General features: G+C 39.8%; 1 protein-coding gene across 4 annotated transcripts in view; it reads right to left on the minus strand.

The window, feature by feature from the left end:
* The window catches only part of AKT3 (AKT serine/threonine kinase 3), a 306,189-nt gene that overhangs the window by 50,197 nt on the left and 239,026 nt on the right, over positions 1–16,966 (minus strand). For all 4 annotated transcript variants that reach the window (XM_027046228.2, XM_053209310.1, XM_053209311.1 and 1 more), the window contains 2 exons: positions 15,886–16,008; positions 6,782–6,910 (listed from right to left, as the gene is read on the minus strand). In XM_027046228.2, the coding sequence (XP_026902029.1) occupies positions 6,782–6,910; positions 15,886–16,008 (252 nt within the window). The remainder of the gene's footprint in view (positions 1–6,781; positions 6,911–15,885; positions 16,009–16,966) is intronic.

Here is a 16,966-nt window from a genome sequence, read left to right on the forward strand (position 1 = left end):
TCAACTTAACACAGACCGAGACATTAAATGTTGAACCAAAAATACTACTTTAGCTCATATGTAGGTAACATCCAACCTGGGGGTGGGGAGGAATGGGATGAGTTTTACTATTACCCAGAAACAGTACAAGTGGTAAGCCAGCTCAGGACAGTTAGAAGTCCTTAAATACGCTTCTACATAAGCAGACAGCTTCTACCTGAACTAATGTCTCTGTCACTTACTTTTCCCCTGAGGATGGATGGATCCTTTTCAGAACCATTCAGGAGGATAAGGGTTTTTCAAAAATACCTTAAGAGGAGTGCAACATGAATTATTAACAAATAAAATATTAGGGATGTACACGGTTTTAGAAAGGCTACTAAAACCTTGTATTTCCACAAAATGCTCAGCCATTTTAAGACTTGGTTTCACAATCTGTTTGAAACAGTAGAATTTTGTCCAAGGGCTAAGCAAAATGTAACTGTGCTACTGTTTTTACCTACAGATTAAATGTGCAAACATATGTAGCCCTGGGCTCATTCATTTTTCTCAAGATCTGAAGACACTATTGACAGAGCCCATGAAATGACATCTTTTACATCTATTCTTTGTTGTATTTAAAATAAAGAAATAAAATTCCACGTAATGCATTTGAATCCGGTTAGGTTCTAACCGCCCCCCACTACCCATAGACCACTTCAAGCCAGCAACAACCTTTATCCTTAATTTATATGATGCTCTTGGCTCATGCTGAAGAAGCGAATGTATTTCTCTGGCTTTAAATTTATATAAAATTTAACTTCCATTTGTGCTATTACCTCTATGGCATCACAATAACTTCAAGCAAATCTTTCTTTATCCAAATAGTAAAATATTCTTGTCTATTTCAGATATTTTCAAATTATACATTATATAAAAGATAGTAAAGACAGCAGGCTTCAAAATAAAAGCAAATAAAATGACAGCAAGTGGATGTTTTCGAAAACATGAGGTTCTGAAAACTAAGAAAACATCAAACAATGCATCTTTAGCCACTGGAAAAAATACTTTACATTCACATGAAATAAAATTATATATGTATTTTTTTCTGAATAGCAACCACAACTAGGTACTAGATACTAGATATTTTCCACCAGCCAAGTCATTTTTTTGCAATCTTTTTGTTAGTTCTAACTTGATTATCAAATAATTTTTATTTTTACACTATTACAGAAGTGCATTTCTCTAGGTTTCCAAAACCACCTTATTCAACCTTCCCCATCTGTCACCATCTGCTTCTTTTTAGCATGTACTTTTTGTGTGATCACATAAGCATGTGAAAAATAACTAACATTCAGATGATTATCTGCTGGTACATTTGAGGACTGGGCATAATAAAAGTGAACTGCCAAAACGTACTTAACACTTTTAATTTTGTTGGGTCTTGCATGTAAGCTACATTTGATTTTCAAACTGTTTTACAGTTGGAAAGTTGATCAGGTACTGCTAACTCAAGAGCAAAGCTGAGACTAAATAATTAGCACTGCATAAAGTGGCTTGGATTCAATGAGAGCCAAATCAAATAATAACATTTAACAGTAAGGTCTTATATGTGATTTCCAATTTCTTTTATAATTTCTAGATTGAAAATGCAGTGTGGATTACAAAAACAAAATCCCCCCAAAATATCTTCTTGTCCATAACGTATGGCAGATAAAATTTCTTTCTTCTAGTATAAGAAAGAGCGAAAACACATTCATTTAAAACCAATACATACTAGTGCATTTTTAAAGATGTAGGACACTAAATGCATATGTTATATCCTGCTAGGACTGTATTTCTCCAGCCTCTTTAAAAAAAAAAAAGAAAAAACCACATGATTTTATTCTTTATCAATAAATATCTCTAATTCTTCACCAAAAGAGGTAAGAGAATGGTTGTAAATATTCTCTTCTCTTTTTTAAAAAGGGGCATTTTTTATACCATAAGAGTCCTCTTTTGTGGGGTTTTTTAAGAAGAAACTTAAGTTTGGTTAAAATTTAAGTTTATTTTTAAAATCAGCTAGGAGCCTGGTTTATCCGACAGGAAACAACAGGGTTTTGACCTGATCTCTAAGTCTTTTTTGAAGTATCTTTTGATAGCCTTCATGTATCTTTAAGTAGCAAAGCACTTCTGCCCAATTGAGACAATTAACTGGCAGAGGGTGACCACTGCTCACTGACACACAGATTGTGCGGAGATCTCTCCATAACGTGGAAGCAAGTCTTGTGGAGGAAGAGACAATACTGACACTGAGCCATTCACAAGAGAAGCAGGAAATCAGGAATGTATTCCAGGTCTGATCACTCACATACTATGAAGAAAAGTCCGGCACTGACGATGGAATGTGCCAGAAATGCCAAGGTTCAAGAAAAGTGAGGGACACCATCCAAAGTAAAGGGGAGAAGCTGGTGTCACTCTTGCCCACTAACTCTGACCACATGTATCTGATCACGTTATTGCCTTGCTCTCAATTCAGAAGTGACTCTCCAAGAGATCAGACCTAAACTCCTTTGCATTCCAATCCCTGTGTCCGTGTCCAGCCTCCTCTCCCATCTCCCACTGACCGCCCCCGGACCCTCCCAGCAGGCTTACTACGCACCCTGCCTTCTTCTACCACGCCAGGCAGATCCCCAGTAAAGTAATTATTTTCTTGCACAGTCAGGATTGTTTTCCGTCTCTTATCACCCCGGTAAATAGCAAGCTACTTGAGGACAAAAACCATTTCTTACTCTCTTTCTATTCCCAGTCCCCAACATAATGCGTGACACCTAATAAATAGTAAGTACCTCTTTAACGAACGAGAGAATTCTACAGTGAAATGGTCCATATCGGAGAGAAGAAATAAGGACTTCAATTCTTGTTCTTAAAAGTAAAACACATTCAAAGTTACCCCTATTTAACAAAAATGTAATGATTGACAGAAATACTTAAAAAATGTAAGAATTTAAATTGCATGAGAAGTTAGAACTGTCATCCCCAAATGGTAACTACCATGATCACAAATCAGGGGCTGAGACTGTAATTAGAAATCAGCCATGGGGATGACTGGGTGGCTCAGTCGGTTAAGCATCCAACTTCAGTTCAGGTCATGATCTCACAGTTCCTGAGTGTGAGCCCCACATAGGAGCCTGGAGCCTGCTTCAGATTCTGTGTCTCCCTCTCTCCCTGCCCCTCCCCCACTCACGCTCTGTCTCTGTTTCTCATTAAACAAAAAGATAGGAATCAGCCACGGGTATAGAAATTGCTGTTAAAGACCAGGCTTCTGTAATATCCCCCCCCCCCCAAAAGAAAAAACCAAACAAAAATAGGTACACAGAAATGTTTTCTTCCTTTTTTTTTTTTTTAAAGAAATGGATAATTTCTTGGGTATTGTAAAGTTGCTATTCAGAAACAACTGGATCCTTCTTGCATGAAACCCTTGGTTTTGTTCTTCAGTTGATGATATAAGCATGTAAAACAGTATCTTTGTTTCTTGAGAGATCATCTGCTTCTGAATGAAATGAGATGTGTTTATCTTCTTCAGAAATAATTTCCCCTAACTGTGACACAACTAATTTTGTTATTCTAAATACAGGACAGTACTATCCATGGTGCATAGAGAACAGGGGTAATTGAACTCCAGAGAAACAAAGAATTTGTTTTTCATGATATTCACAAAAACAACTCTCTTCTAGAAAATACGATCTTGTATTTGAATGAATAAGGAACAGTGTTCCTAAAATTTTACCTAATTCACCACAATAAGTGGGAGAATCTTAAACTCTAGATTTTATGACAGAGAAAAATAATATTTTTGCCAGCTCTTGAGAAAATAATATTTGGAAATGTACTGCATTTCAAATTATTAGCACTTATTTATAATTATGCAATAATCTTGAAATGTAAATTTACTAATTAAAAAAACTATTATAATAACAAACTGGCATGAGTTATACATGTATAGGAAATGCAATGTATTCCTACTGCCTAATTTCTCTTAATTACCTTTTCCTGTTGAGCATTTATAAAGCATTCATTTTAAAACTGACAATTATTCACATCTATAAGTGGCCTTGAAAGTGTGACTTTTGGGGGCCATAACACCTGTCGTTAGAAAAGCAAAAGTGGTCTTTCCCAGATGGACCTAGTTACAATCCTGTTCCTCTTGCCACCACCTCCCTGCTGTGTACAGATTCCACTGAAAAAGAGTTCTGATCCTCAGTCCCCTCACCTTTAAAAAAACATCAAGGATGCTATCACAAAAAGGTCATTCCAAACATGCAACGCACCTACACAGCAGGTGTTCAATCAACTGTAACCTTCACCCATCAGAGATCAGATGCCTGCCTCGGTCTTTGGCTCCAGCCACACTAACCTTATTGGAGTTTGAGGGAAGAACTGGGCTTGTTCCTGCCTCAGGTTCCATGCTCATTGCTCCCTGTGTCTGGAGAGCTCATCCCCTCCACCCTGCAGAGCTACCTCCTCCTTAGCATTCAGGTCTCTGGCCAAGCCTCACCTCCCCCAACGTCCTATCTGCAGAAGACCGTATCTTCCAAAGACAGCTGCAACACTATCTCCCATCTCACACGCTCTTCTACGAAGGGGAGGTGGGCGTCGGGGTCACCACCCCTTCAATCTGTGTGGTCTCAGACTGCTTCGCCAGTAAGCATAGGTGCAGTTTCTGAAACCAGGCCACTAAAGGGGACGCACGCACAAATGTCTGCCAGCAGCATTACAGCCCCATGCTGGAAGCAAACCAAATGTCCACAGACTGCTGAATGGATAAACCAAATGTGGCATATCCATACGATGGAATATTATTTGGCCACAAAAAGGAATGAAGTACCACTAAAATGGTAAAAACATGGACACACCTTGAAAACATATTACGTGAAAGAAGCCACATAATCAGCCTCATATTGTAGGATTCCACTGATGGAAGTATCCAGAACAGGCACATCTATACAGACAGAAAGTGGGTTGTAGCTGCCAGCAGGGAGGGGGAACTAATGGGTATGGGTTTTGTTGTTAGAGTGATGAAAATACTCTGGAATTCAATGTTGGTGACAGTCGTATAATTTTGTGAACACAGTAAAAACCACTGCTGTATTTTATGGTATGTGACCTGTACTTTAATAAAATTATTAAAAACATACTATGAAAAGGAATTTGCAAACAACTAATAAAACATTCTTAATGTTTGCCAGGTGAACAAAAACAAAACAAAGAAAAGGGAAGCAGCTCATAACTTGTTCCTAAGGACACTCATTTTTTTTTTGTTTATTTTGAAAGAGATATAGCGTGCAAGCAGGGAAGGGGCAGAGACAGAGGGAGCCAGAGTTCTGCACTGACAGCGCAGAGCCGGATGCAGGGCTCAGACTCATGAATCGTGAGATCATAACCTGAGCCGAAACTGAGAGTCAGATGCTTAACCGACTGAGCCAGCCAGGCGCTCCTAGGACACTCACTTTTAGAGCCCAAAGCCAAAGAAGTCGGACTGCCCTGGAGCCGTCAGGTTATGAGGAAGCCTGGACCACATAGCAATGTGGAGGCTCTACATAAACGCTCCTGTTGAAGGGTACCAGTCAGTGGACAGGAACATCGGTCGTCAGACATGTGAGTGAAGATGCTTCCAGATTCCAGCCTCCAGTCACACGTCACCCCATGGCTGCAACGTCCTTCTGGCTGCGGCCCCACATGCTGTGGAGCAGAGATAAGCCATCCCTGCTGTCCCCTGACTATTCCTGACTCTGAATCCGAGATCACACAGAATGGTTGTTTTTCACCGCTAGGATCTGGAGTGGTTTGTTACACGGTGAGAGTAATTTGAACTCTATCTAAAATGGCCACCACACCACACCCTTCCCTTCACCTAGCTTTATTTTCTCCCTGGCACTCACTCATTAGCTGACATTATGTTATTTCCCAATTTTTATTGTTTCATTCTGGAGAGCAGTGTCTTTTGTGTCTTGCTCTGTAACCACATCACCCAGAAAAATACCCAATACATAGTAGACACATAATATGTAGTTGTTTAACAAACAAATTAGCAGATTATTGTGGAACCCTCAGCATGGGGAGGTCACTGGTTGGGACTTGCTTTGGCATGAATTCCAAAATGTGGCTACTGTCATTTCATTTACTTTTCCTATAGTAATGAAGTATGAAAATTCACAACACTACAAATGTAAATTATCACCGTATCTTTGTTTCGAAGGAAGATCCAAGGTAGTTTATAAAACCGCAAGCATTCTTGCTGATGCCATCCAATTACTTGATTTTAATAAATGAATCAAAACGGGCCTAATCAAAAAATAAAATGTACATCACCAAAAAAAAAAAATTGACTTACTCTATGGAAATTAGTACCTTTGTGCTCATAAAGTTTATAAAATTTACTTTCTACATATTCTTACTCTGTCATACCATGTTAAACAAGTGAAAGCAAAATAGATTTAATTCCTGTTGGTGGAATTTAAGCAACAAAACAGAGGAAAAGAGAGAGGCAAACCAAGAAACAGACTCAACTCTAGAGAACAAGTAGGTGGCTGCCAGAGGGGATGCAGGTGGGGGGATGGGTGAAATAGGTGATGGGGATTGAGGAGTGCACCTGTCCTGCTGAGGGAAGTGTTTAATTCACTGTATTGTATACCCAAAACTAATATTACACTGTACATCAATAATACTGGAATTAAAATTATAAGAAAGTAGTAGGTACTGCAATGATTTTTCATGCTAAGCAGTTTACCCTGCAAAACATTATGGCCCTGTTATTCTCCCTACGAATGGAAGCACAGCCTACCTCTGGTGCCAGATATTCTGGTGTTCCACAGAACGTCTTCATGGTGGCCGCATCTGTAATCCCTTCTTTGCAAAGTCCAAAATCTGTAATTTTTATGTGGCCATCTTTATCCAGCATCAGATTCTCCAACTGTGTAGTAAGAAAAATGACACAACGTGTTTCATAGTTTTCAGAAATAGGAAAATACAGTTTTGACAAATGACTGAATGCTGAGTAAGATATTTTGGAAAGAGGACATGGCCGTAGTTAATAGAACTTTCAGAGCTTACAAACCCCACAGCTTCCTAATTTGTGTGAAAAGAAACAGGTTTTATCAAATACTTCATGGTGATAAAATTAGTGATTTTTAAACGAATGGGAGTAAGAGCCCTTATTGTGTAATTTCTGAGAATACACACCTAAATAACTTTTCAAAGCAAACATCAGTCCTTAATCCTTTCTGTGTCCCTAAATTGTGATCTAAACAATCCCAAAGAGATGAGCACCTTCTTCTAGATATATATGGATGGTTTTCAACAATTTCTCTTGGGAATCTATTGCTATTATAAAATATTCACTTACAGAAATGTTTTTTGGTGGTTGTTGTAAATCAAACCTAAATCTTATTTTGTAAGGTAAGGCGATATCCTCTTTTGAAGGTCTTTGTAATAAAAAAATACCAACCCTTTCAAACATAAAAAGAAAAATATCAAAGTCAAACATTCAACAGTTAATGAAAATATATAGTACATACATTTTAAAACTGGAATCTCTTTGAACCCACTAATTCCAAAACACCAAAGAGAATCTCAAAGATTTAACCAAGTACCAAGATCATTTGCCTCAAGTGAAAATTGTCAAATGTAAGGGGAAGGAGTTTGTGCAAAGTCAACGCAATTAAAAGTACCAACCATAACTGATGTTCTTCTCCCGACTTGAGCACAACCTTATGATTGTCATCACACAAAGATACATGTTAGTTCTGAGCTGTGATCCTACAGCCTCACACAGACAAGGATGCGAACCCCGCTCAGTCATCTAGACAGAACTTACACGCGCACACAAGAAACACACACACAAAGAAACGCATGCAGAAACCGTTATCAGCAGCATTAATGACATTTCACCTATTTCAGGAGCACTCCATCTCCTTCTCCACGTGACAACATGACAGCGCTTACCTCAGCCCTGAAGTCAAGATCAATTTCAAAACAGAACTCCATGTAAGAATATAAACAGGTATCAATCACATAAAATGTGATATTATACTGTGTCATATTATCCAAAGTCTTATAAGCGAGAAACCCGACACAGTTAAGCAAGTTGTGCTCGTGGAAGGAGAGATCCGAACAGACCTCAGTCCTTGGGTAGAGGCCTAGATGCATCCCCAGCTGAACTAAAAGCTCAGTACCTGGTTCATGTATTGTACAGACTGCAGAGAAGGGAGTCTGTCTTTCACTGGTCTACAGAAAGGTGAACAAACACTCAATATGTTGTAGGACTTTTCATCTTTTTTTTCAAGTTTATTCTGAGACAGTATGTGCACATGCACTCAAGCAGGGGAGGGGCAGAGAGCGAGGGAGAGGAAGAGAGAGAATCCCAAGCAGGCTCCATGCTGTCAGCACAGAGATGAATGCGGGGCTCGATCTCACGAACTATGAGATCAGGACCTGAGCTGAAATCAAGAGTCAGAGACTTAACGGACTGAGCCACCCAGGCGCCCCCCCCCCACAAAAAAAAACCAAATCAAATTCTTAAAATGCTGAAAGGTCTTTTAAAAATATTTAAAAGTCCCTTTTAAACACATTACATAAAAATTCTTATAAAAACTTCAAATAATACATAATAATATTGAGGAGAATGTGAATGTGCTATCTACTCCATTCCTTCCTGCTCCCCTGTGTTGAAGGTATGTCAATCCTCTTAAAAACATTTTTTTAATGTTTATTTGTTTTTTGAGAGAGAGAGAGAGAGAGAGCGAGCATGAGCGAGCGTGAGCGGGAAAGGGGCAGAGAGAGAGGGAGACACAGAAAGCAAAGCAGGCTCCAGGCTCTGAGCTGTCAGCACAGAGCCCAACGCAGGGCTCGAACCCACGAACCATGAGATCATGACCTGAGTTGAAGTTGGAAGCTTAACTGACTGAGCCACCAGGTGCCCCTGCATCAATCCTCTTGATACACTTTATGTGCATCAGACAGTATTCATGGAGACATGATACCATGCACTGTGTCTCCACATTTTGACAAGGCTACTTGGAAGTGCATGGATACAGAAATAACAAGACATATAAACACTGTTTTTAGTACCAAAAAGGGTACATATTTTTTAAAATCTTGATTTGCACCTAATTCTCTAGCCTCGTATCTCAGCTCTAAGATGCCAGGGGTTGAGGGATGGGGAATGGACGGAGATGCAGGACAGGGGTGGAGGAAGGAATAGGTTGAACATGACCAAGTGTCCCAGTCTGCCCAGAACGGAGGGGTTTTCCCGGGATGCAGGACTTAAAAGTTCTGGAACTGGGGAAGTCTGGGGCAAACCAGATAGTTGGTCATCCTACTTATTTTATAAGTCAGCTTCATAAAAAGCCATCACAATACTATAGTAAGAAAAAAGGGATGCCTGTGAGGGATGGGGAGAGGGTCACAGAGACGGGGGAGGTAGTGTAGTGCATGGGAGGCAGCCGAGAGCAAAGGGGGTCAGATAACGGAGTCAAGTCAGAGAACACATATAAATTCCAAGCTTTGCCCTTACTCACTGTGTGACCTTGGGCTTGCTATTGATTTCTGTGTCCCTCAACCTCATCTATGAACTAGAGGTAAATAAGGGTAACAGCCAATGCGGTTGCTTTGAGAATTAGAGATATTGAATGTAGAACTTAACACAATGTAAGTATTCAATAAATGTATCAACCATTTATTTATTAAATGTGGAGAGTTTAATGGCTAAATTACAAGTTATCAAAATGGTATGTGTTCTTTGGGATGATGTAGGAAACTACAGGAATGGAACCCAATAAAACACTTCGGTCAGCTGAGCGTCTTCTTAAAAACACTTTCAGTACTCAATAATTTCTTTTGAATAAAACAAAAGATAAATACTTCCTAATTTTTGAGCCTGTTTTTCAATTGTGTCTACCTTCTTCCATCAATTAATTTTGCTCTCTCACCATCCTGAAATGTTATTTTACTGAGTATGAATGTCAAAACAACCTGTCCATCGAAAGTATCAACCATAGTCAGAGACGTATCACCTTACAGAAATGATATCCCCAAACCTATTCTTGTATAAACATAGGTCAGGGGTAACTATCCAGGCTTGTTAAAAAAAGAATAATAATTTGACACAGAAGGATAACAAAGTTTCCGTAAAATGTTAAGAACTATGGGTGTTGTAATTCACAAATGTGAAGGAGGCACAGAAACCTGCAAGTTTTCAGAGGAGATGGATGGCTCAGATATAATCAAGAACACCTGGAAACCACCTCCTCTGTGCATTTAACCCTGAAGGGGATTTAGTCACACGTTCTGTGTCAAGGAGAAAGAAAAACATTTACAAATGCTCTCCCTTTGGTTCTCTCTCCTAAATCTCATGGCTGTCCTTTTGGTTAGTCACAAAGTGCACAATTCACAGCATTACTGACTGTGAGTGTTCACGTACTCTCCATTTGTAAACTTTAAGTCTACCTGTTTTTACTCCCCTCAGTCTTAGTTTCCAGAACTGAGAGCAGGCATTACATTTATGCTCTGTGGATGCGTCCACTGGCAAAAGCAATGATGAAGTCAAATAAGAGGTTTGACAGAAAAGATTATATGTTAAAACTGTGGTTAATACTCCTTGCCCCGTTAGAGAGGGCTGTTATCTAACAGTTCATGTTTTCAGGAGGGAAAAAATATTAGATGTATACCTCACAGAGTTCCCATAAAAAAAGGTAACATTTGTACCCAGCAGAAGCATACAGCCATTACCTGACAGAGGGTCTCCATTCAGCATGCCTATAGAAAAATATGGTCGATTCTGAAACCTTTTTTCCTCTGTGCTTTGTGGACAAGAAATCATAGTAAGAAAGTACTATGCGCCTTTTGTTCTTGCTGGTGCGTTAGCATAAAATTAAACTCTCAAACTCCTGTCTTTGATACTGTGTTTTCAACACTTCAAAGTACAATAAAAAATGAAATTTGCAGCGTGTACCAGGATCAGTGGATGGGCTGTGGAGGCCAAGAATGGACTGGCCCGGAGGCTCCTTGAACCACGTGCGGGCTGAAGGAAGCCACGGCTTGGGCACACATGTAACCCTTTTGTGGTGCACAGGCTGGGAAGCTCTGCTCTAACATACGCCAAGCTAGCAAAGTTTTTTATACTTTCGAATACAGTATTCTAGTATAGATACACATTCTAATATCTAGCTATTGTACGTCTCATCAAAGATCATCAAATGATCTTACGTATCATTTTACTTAAATAGCTGACACTGTAATTAAACAAAGGAATGAAAATAACACTTCCTAAGGGCTCTGATGGCTGCTGGAGCAGAATACACAGTTAGTTCCCCTCCCTCGCCCTCCCACCCCATTTTGGGGCAGCTGTATCAGACTCAGTGCCGGGTACCAAGGCTGCTCCGGTCCAGGAGCGGAGTAAGGAATTCATCCTCCACACACTGCACACTCAGGCTCAGGGCTATCGAAGTAACCAAGTGTCATACAAGCTCACCTGCAGGAACGTACCACGAAATTAGGAGAGTGTGCCAAAATACTGAAGAAAACACGTCTCCACTTTGAACCTGCCTGCGCTAGAAAGGGATTCACAACGTACAACAGCAGAGACCTTACTTCCGCTGTCCGGCCGCTTAAGGACGGACCACACACAGGGGAGCCTGGGTGGCTCAGTCAGTTAAGCGTCCAACTTCAGCTCAGGTCATGATCTTGAGGCTGAGTTGAAGCCCCTGCTTGGGATTCTCTCTCTCCCTCACTCTCTGCCCCTCCCCCATTTGCACTCTCTCTCTCAAAATAAATGAATAAACTTTGGAGAAAAAAAAAAAACTGACTACACATAAGGAACATAGCCCAATAATACAATTTAACCTTAGAGGCTGAAGGGGTTCTTAATAGCAGTGGCTTAAAATTTTTATAGAAGAGGGAATGCAGAGAGACTGGTCAGAAGTGGGAGCTGGAGGCTGAGTCCTGAGACAGCAGATAATAAAGCAATTATGCTGCTCTCTTCCAGACTGCAGGATTATGGGGGGTGAGCACCAGGGAGCTGATGAAGACTGGGGGGGTGGGGGGGCGGGGTACTGTGGGAAGACTCTGAGCCATCCCTTTGTGTCAGCACTGAGACTCTGAAGTTACCTAAATCTGGGGCCCCTGGGTGGCTCAGTTAGTTAAGCATCAGACTCTTGATTCTGGCTCAGGTCATGACCTCACAGTTCATTAGTTCAAGGATCCCCACATGTAGTTCTGTGCTGACGGTATAGAGCCTGCTTGGGATTCTCTCTCTCTCTCTCTCTCTCTCTCTCTCTCTCTCTGCGCCTCCCCTGTTTGCACACATACATGTGCCCTCTCACACATGCCCGCTCTCTCTCAAAATAAATAAACTTGAAAAGAAAAAGAGATGATCTATTTGTGGGTTTCTCATATTAATAATGTAGATGATTAAATTAACCAATAAACTCTAATTGGGTAGAAAACAAGATTAGATTAACCACCAATAGAATACAGTAGCGAAGTATGTACTATTTTTTACCTCTTGCCCTGTTACAAACTCATGGAGAAACTAATTCTTAATGAATTCCAGTATCATTATATGCACCTTTCATAGGTCCCTATTCAGCCCATTCTGTACTTGATGGCATGGTCTTTGAAAAGAAATCTTACACTTGCAAAATAAGAACTAGGCAGAAAAGTTTCTAATATAATCTGCACTACTGATGAAATCTTCAAAGGGATTTTTTTCAAATTTTTAGGTGATGATGAAGCTATACAAGTTTTTCGTGAGTAACCACAAGGAATTTGCGTCCTTACTAAAACAGAATTTCGTATTACAACATATATTGATAAACTAAGCAAACTTACTTTTGAAAGCGTAACAAAGGCTGCAATAATTTATCTGTTGCTATGAACACCAACTTCTTAGGAACTATGAACTGATAAAGTATCTTACATTAACTTGCATGTGAAGTAAAGCTTTCCTTCCTTGATAAATGAGGCGTCGGCAAATAGGTACTGATTTACTTGAGAGGCACAGCTATGAGAGGCATCTCAAATGGATTTGCATTTTATTAAACATAAGGTCACTAGTAAGGAGATGATCAAGACAAATCTGAGACTGATCAATTAAAGTGGGTACCTAAATCAGTTGTGGATGATGCTGTTCTTTAATATATCTGGTGTAAATATAGTTAAAGCATCTATTTTCTTATCTTCCACAGCATTATTTGAATTTTAGATTTACAAACATCTCCCAGAGTTAATCCAATGCATTCCTTGCCCCGCGTAGATTTCATTTCGACTCTAGAGAGGCAGAAGGGTGTAAAGAGCAGAACACCAGACTTGGATTCATGCTTTCTATCATCTTGACTTTGAGTAAGTCACCTGCTAGGCGTCCAGGCTTCAGTGACCTCACCTGTCACCTACGGACCAACTCAAAGTATTAATGATCCCACCTACAGGATCTCTTTTGTTTGTGCATAATCCTGCACTACGGATACAAGTAATACTTGTATAAATTTGAATGCTTGGCTTTTAACATTACATGTACTCTTTCTGGTGTATGTGCGTGTGTATATTCTGTCCTATGTTATGTATTTACTTAGACCTTGAGATTAATACTGTATTAAAAAAATACACTTAAGAGAGCAGAGACTACCTAATTGTCTAGTGAAGTTAGTGGTCTGTGTATATGGTAACTACTTGGACTGGTATTCATATATATTGCCATGTAACAATGTTGATCTAATTCCAACATCAGAAAGGATAGGGCAATGAAACTCATATTAAATGCATAATATGGTGGTTCGTTTAAAAAAAAATTTTTTTTACATTTATTTATTTTTGAGAAACAGAGTGAGACAAAGCATGAGCAGGGGAGGGGCAGAGAGAGAAGGAGACACAGAATCTGAAGCAGGCTCCAGGCTCCGAGCTGTCAGCACAGAGCCTGACGCGGGGCTCAAACCCACAAACTGTGAGATCATGACTGAGCCGAAGTCGGACGCTCAACCGACTGAGCCACCCAGGTGCCCCTGTTGGTTCATTTAATGATGATTCGCAAAGAATACTGACCAAGACCATCCCAATTATAACATTCCTTAATCAATGTTGCCAATCAAAGGAGCATTCTTTCTCTTCCTCCTTTAGGTTAATGGTTCTATCTTCCAGCTTTAAGCATTCTGAATATGTTACTGAGTACTTCCAGATTATTCTCATTTCCCTAAATCGAGGACACCCCCCCCCCCCCACAACTAGGATCTATAAAATATAACACTTCTTCAGCGGGGAGAGCAGACTCAGAGAAGAGCAAACTATTTCTAAGTCTATCTGAAATGCCATGAAACTTACAAGTTTTGTCATGCCATATAACTAATTTCTTTAAAAAAATACTGAGATTCAAGACATGTAAACATTAACGGATTATTTGGCCACTCAGACATCAGATGCAGAAGCTTAATTCCATCACATTCTTTGTCATAAAAAACTTCAGGCTAAATACAATCCTACCGTTGATGGGTATTCCCTGCTGGTGCATCTGGCCCTTGCACAGCGGCTCACCCCTGACCTAGATGTTTTATAGCTGCTCAGTTCATTTTTCCTAAATACGGTATTTATAGCTACTTTTAAATTTTAATGCATAACATGTTATACAAACATACATACTAAATTTCACCATCAGTGTGCAGAATAATGCTTTGCGAGGTAGTTATGCCTTAGGGTCATTCGTAGCCTAAAGGTACATGATTAAGAACATCTTCAAAGACAAGCACTTAAATGGATGATGTAGGAATCACAAGTTGAAAAGGAGTGAGGTGGGAGCGAGGGACAGTTGTGATGTCTTTCATAGTATTCTAGATCTATACCTCGTTTCGTACAGAAAGATTTCATAAAAGACTCTGGTAACGTCTATATCTACAAATCAAATCACACTTTAAATGGGCTAGTATTTAATAAATTAAGCAATTCTGTATCCGATTTTAATAAGATTACTATAGAATTTACTTTTCATGAAAGCTAGACAGTCACATTTAGAATGTGTTCCAAACGTATCATGGGATACATTTCCCTAACGTGGCCAATCCATCAAAACAGTGTCACATGAGAATTACTACTACCTTTAACGAGCTACTTCAGGGCCTAGCAAACTATGGCCTGGGAGCGAAATCTGGCCAACTGCTCATTCTTGTGAGTGAAGTTTTACCAGAACACAGCCAGCCTCACTCACATGCCTACTGCCCTACAGGAGCAGAGCAGGGCAGCTGCAGAGCGAATCTGGGCAGCAAAGCCTGAAACGGGTGCTGTCTGCTCTTTACAGAATGGATGCTGACCCAGAGCTGGTCCCAGAGCCTTGTCAGGAAGGAATTCAGAGAAGTGAAGTCACTATTGCCCATAAAACAATACAGTGCTTTTTAAAATGGAAACTAAGCAAATTAATAAAAGGCTGTATTAAAAGGCTTCAGGGATTTAAAGCCACCACAAAGTCAATACCAAAAGCAAACTGAGTATTTTCCCAATAAATACCTTCATTATTATACAAGTTTCATCCATAACAGTATGGTAGACTATAACAATGAAACTTACTTTAGAATGTCCCTGGCAAAGGCACCTGATTCTTAATCAGATGGTTAACATTACTCACAAAGTTCCAGAAAAATGAAACAATTATTGGCACGTCACATCTGACCAAAGCAGTGAAACAGATATTACTGGGCACTTCAAAACCTCAGACATAAAGGAACTACGTACATATCAGTGAATGGAATCCCTGTCAAATACAATAAACTACATTCTTAAACAGAGTGCTTTTTTTTTCCCAACGAAATCTGCTTTTCTCCAAACTGTATAACTTTGTAATTACTTTGTGTTTGTCCCTATAGTCTCTGCAAAAACAAATTCTGATTACTTTTTTTTTTTTTTTTTTTTTACCTTGAGATCACGGTACACAATCTTTCCGGAATGTAGATAGTCCAAGGCAGAGACAATTTCTGCACCATAGAAACGTGTGCGGTCCTCGGAGAACACCCGCTCTCTCGACAAATGGAAAAACAGCTGCAGGGTAAACAGCAGGGACAGGATTGTAATAATTACTGATTTAGTGGGGGAAATTAACACAAACATAAAACACCTCTCACCACCATATTGTGATGATAGATAGCGTACTCTCAGTGGACGCGGAGCACTCTTACACAGCAGCTGGCTTATCTTCTCCAGGTTTCCAAGGGGAGACTGCGAGCTGTTAAATCAGCGTTTTAATCAATATACCAATCTTGTTTAAGGCATTCTGCTTGCTACCCATTTAACCTTCAGTTACCAGAGGAAAAAAGTACGCATCATCAGACTGCATTTCCCCTCACGGTCCTGTTGCTTCACTCTTGCAAGGATTAGGTATCGAGATATTATTAAAATAAATGAACACAACAGAGAGGGTATATTTCTACTTGGTTATTTGATTTGTATTTGATTTCCAAGGAAGGCCTGCTGATTCGCTAAAACGGATCGATGTGAACTTGCTTTCTTCCACAACTGCTGTTGATTTATGAGATCTCTGGAAACGTTTTCAAAGTCTGAACCAATGTTTTCTACAATGACAAACCATAAGGCTTCAAGTTTTTATGTTAGTAACGGTCAACACGGACTGAGGAGCTCCCGTTATTCCCCTTTGAGTGCTATTTCAATAATAACTACAACACCAACCTCTCCCCTCATATGATCACTTAAAACCATAAGCTCCTTCACTTCCTACGAATCACCTACAGGATTAACAGGTGCTCCCTGGGTGCTCACTGTGGCCAAGCACTCAGCCCTCCATTTAAGCCAGCTCTTGATTTGTGAAACTGCCCCATCTCATCTCTCAGTTCAACAATGCATGTATGGAAGAAGCAGGTTCCGGGCACTATGAATTGACTCTTAACGTACTGCTTCACTGTATTAAGAAATCCATCAGGAACATTGAAGGTTTGTTAATAGTGCTGAGGCCACTGCTATGTATCACAGGAGATTCTCAAAT

The sequence above is a fragment of the Acinonyx jubatus genome, chromosome E4, assembly GCF_027475565.1.
Source record: "Acinonyx jubatus isolate Ajub_Pintada_27869175 chromosome E4, VMU_Ajub_asm_v1.0, whole genome shotgun sequence".
Lineage (NCBI taxonomy): Eukaryota > Metazoa > Chordata > Mammalia > Carnivora > Felidae > Acinonyx > Acinonyx jubatus.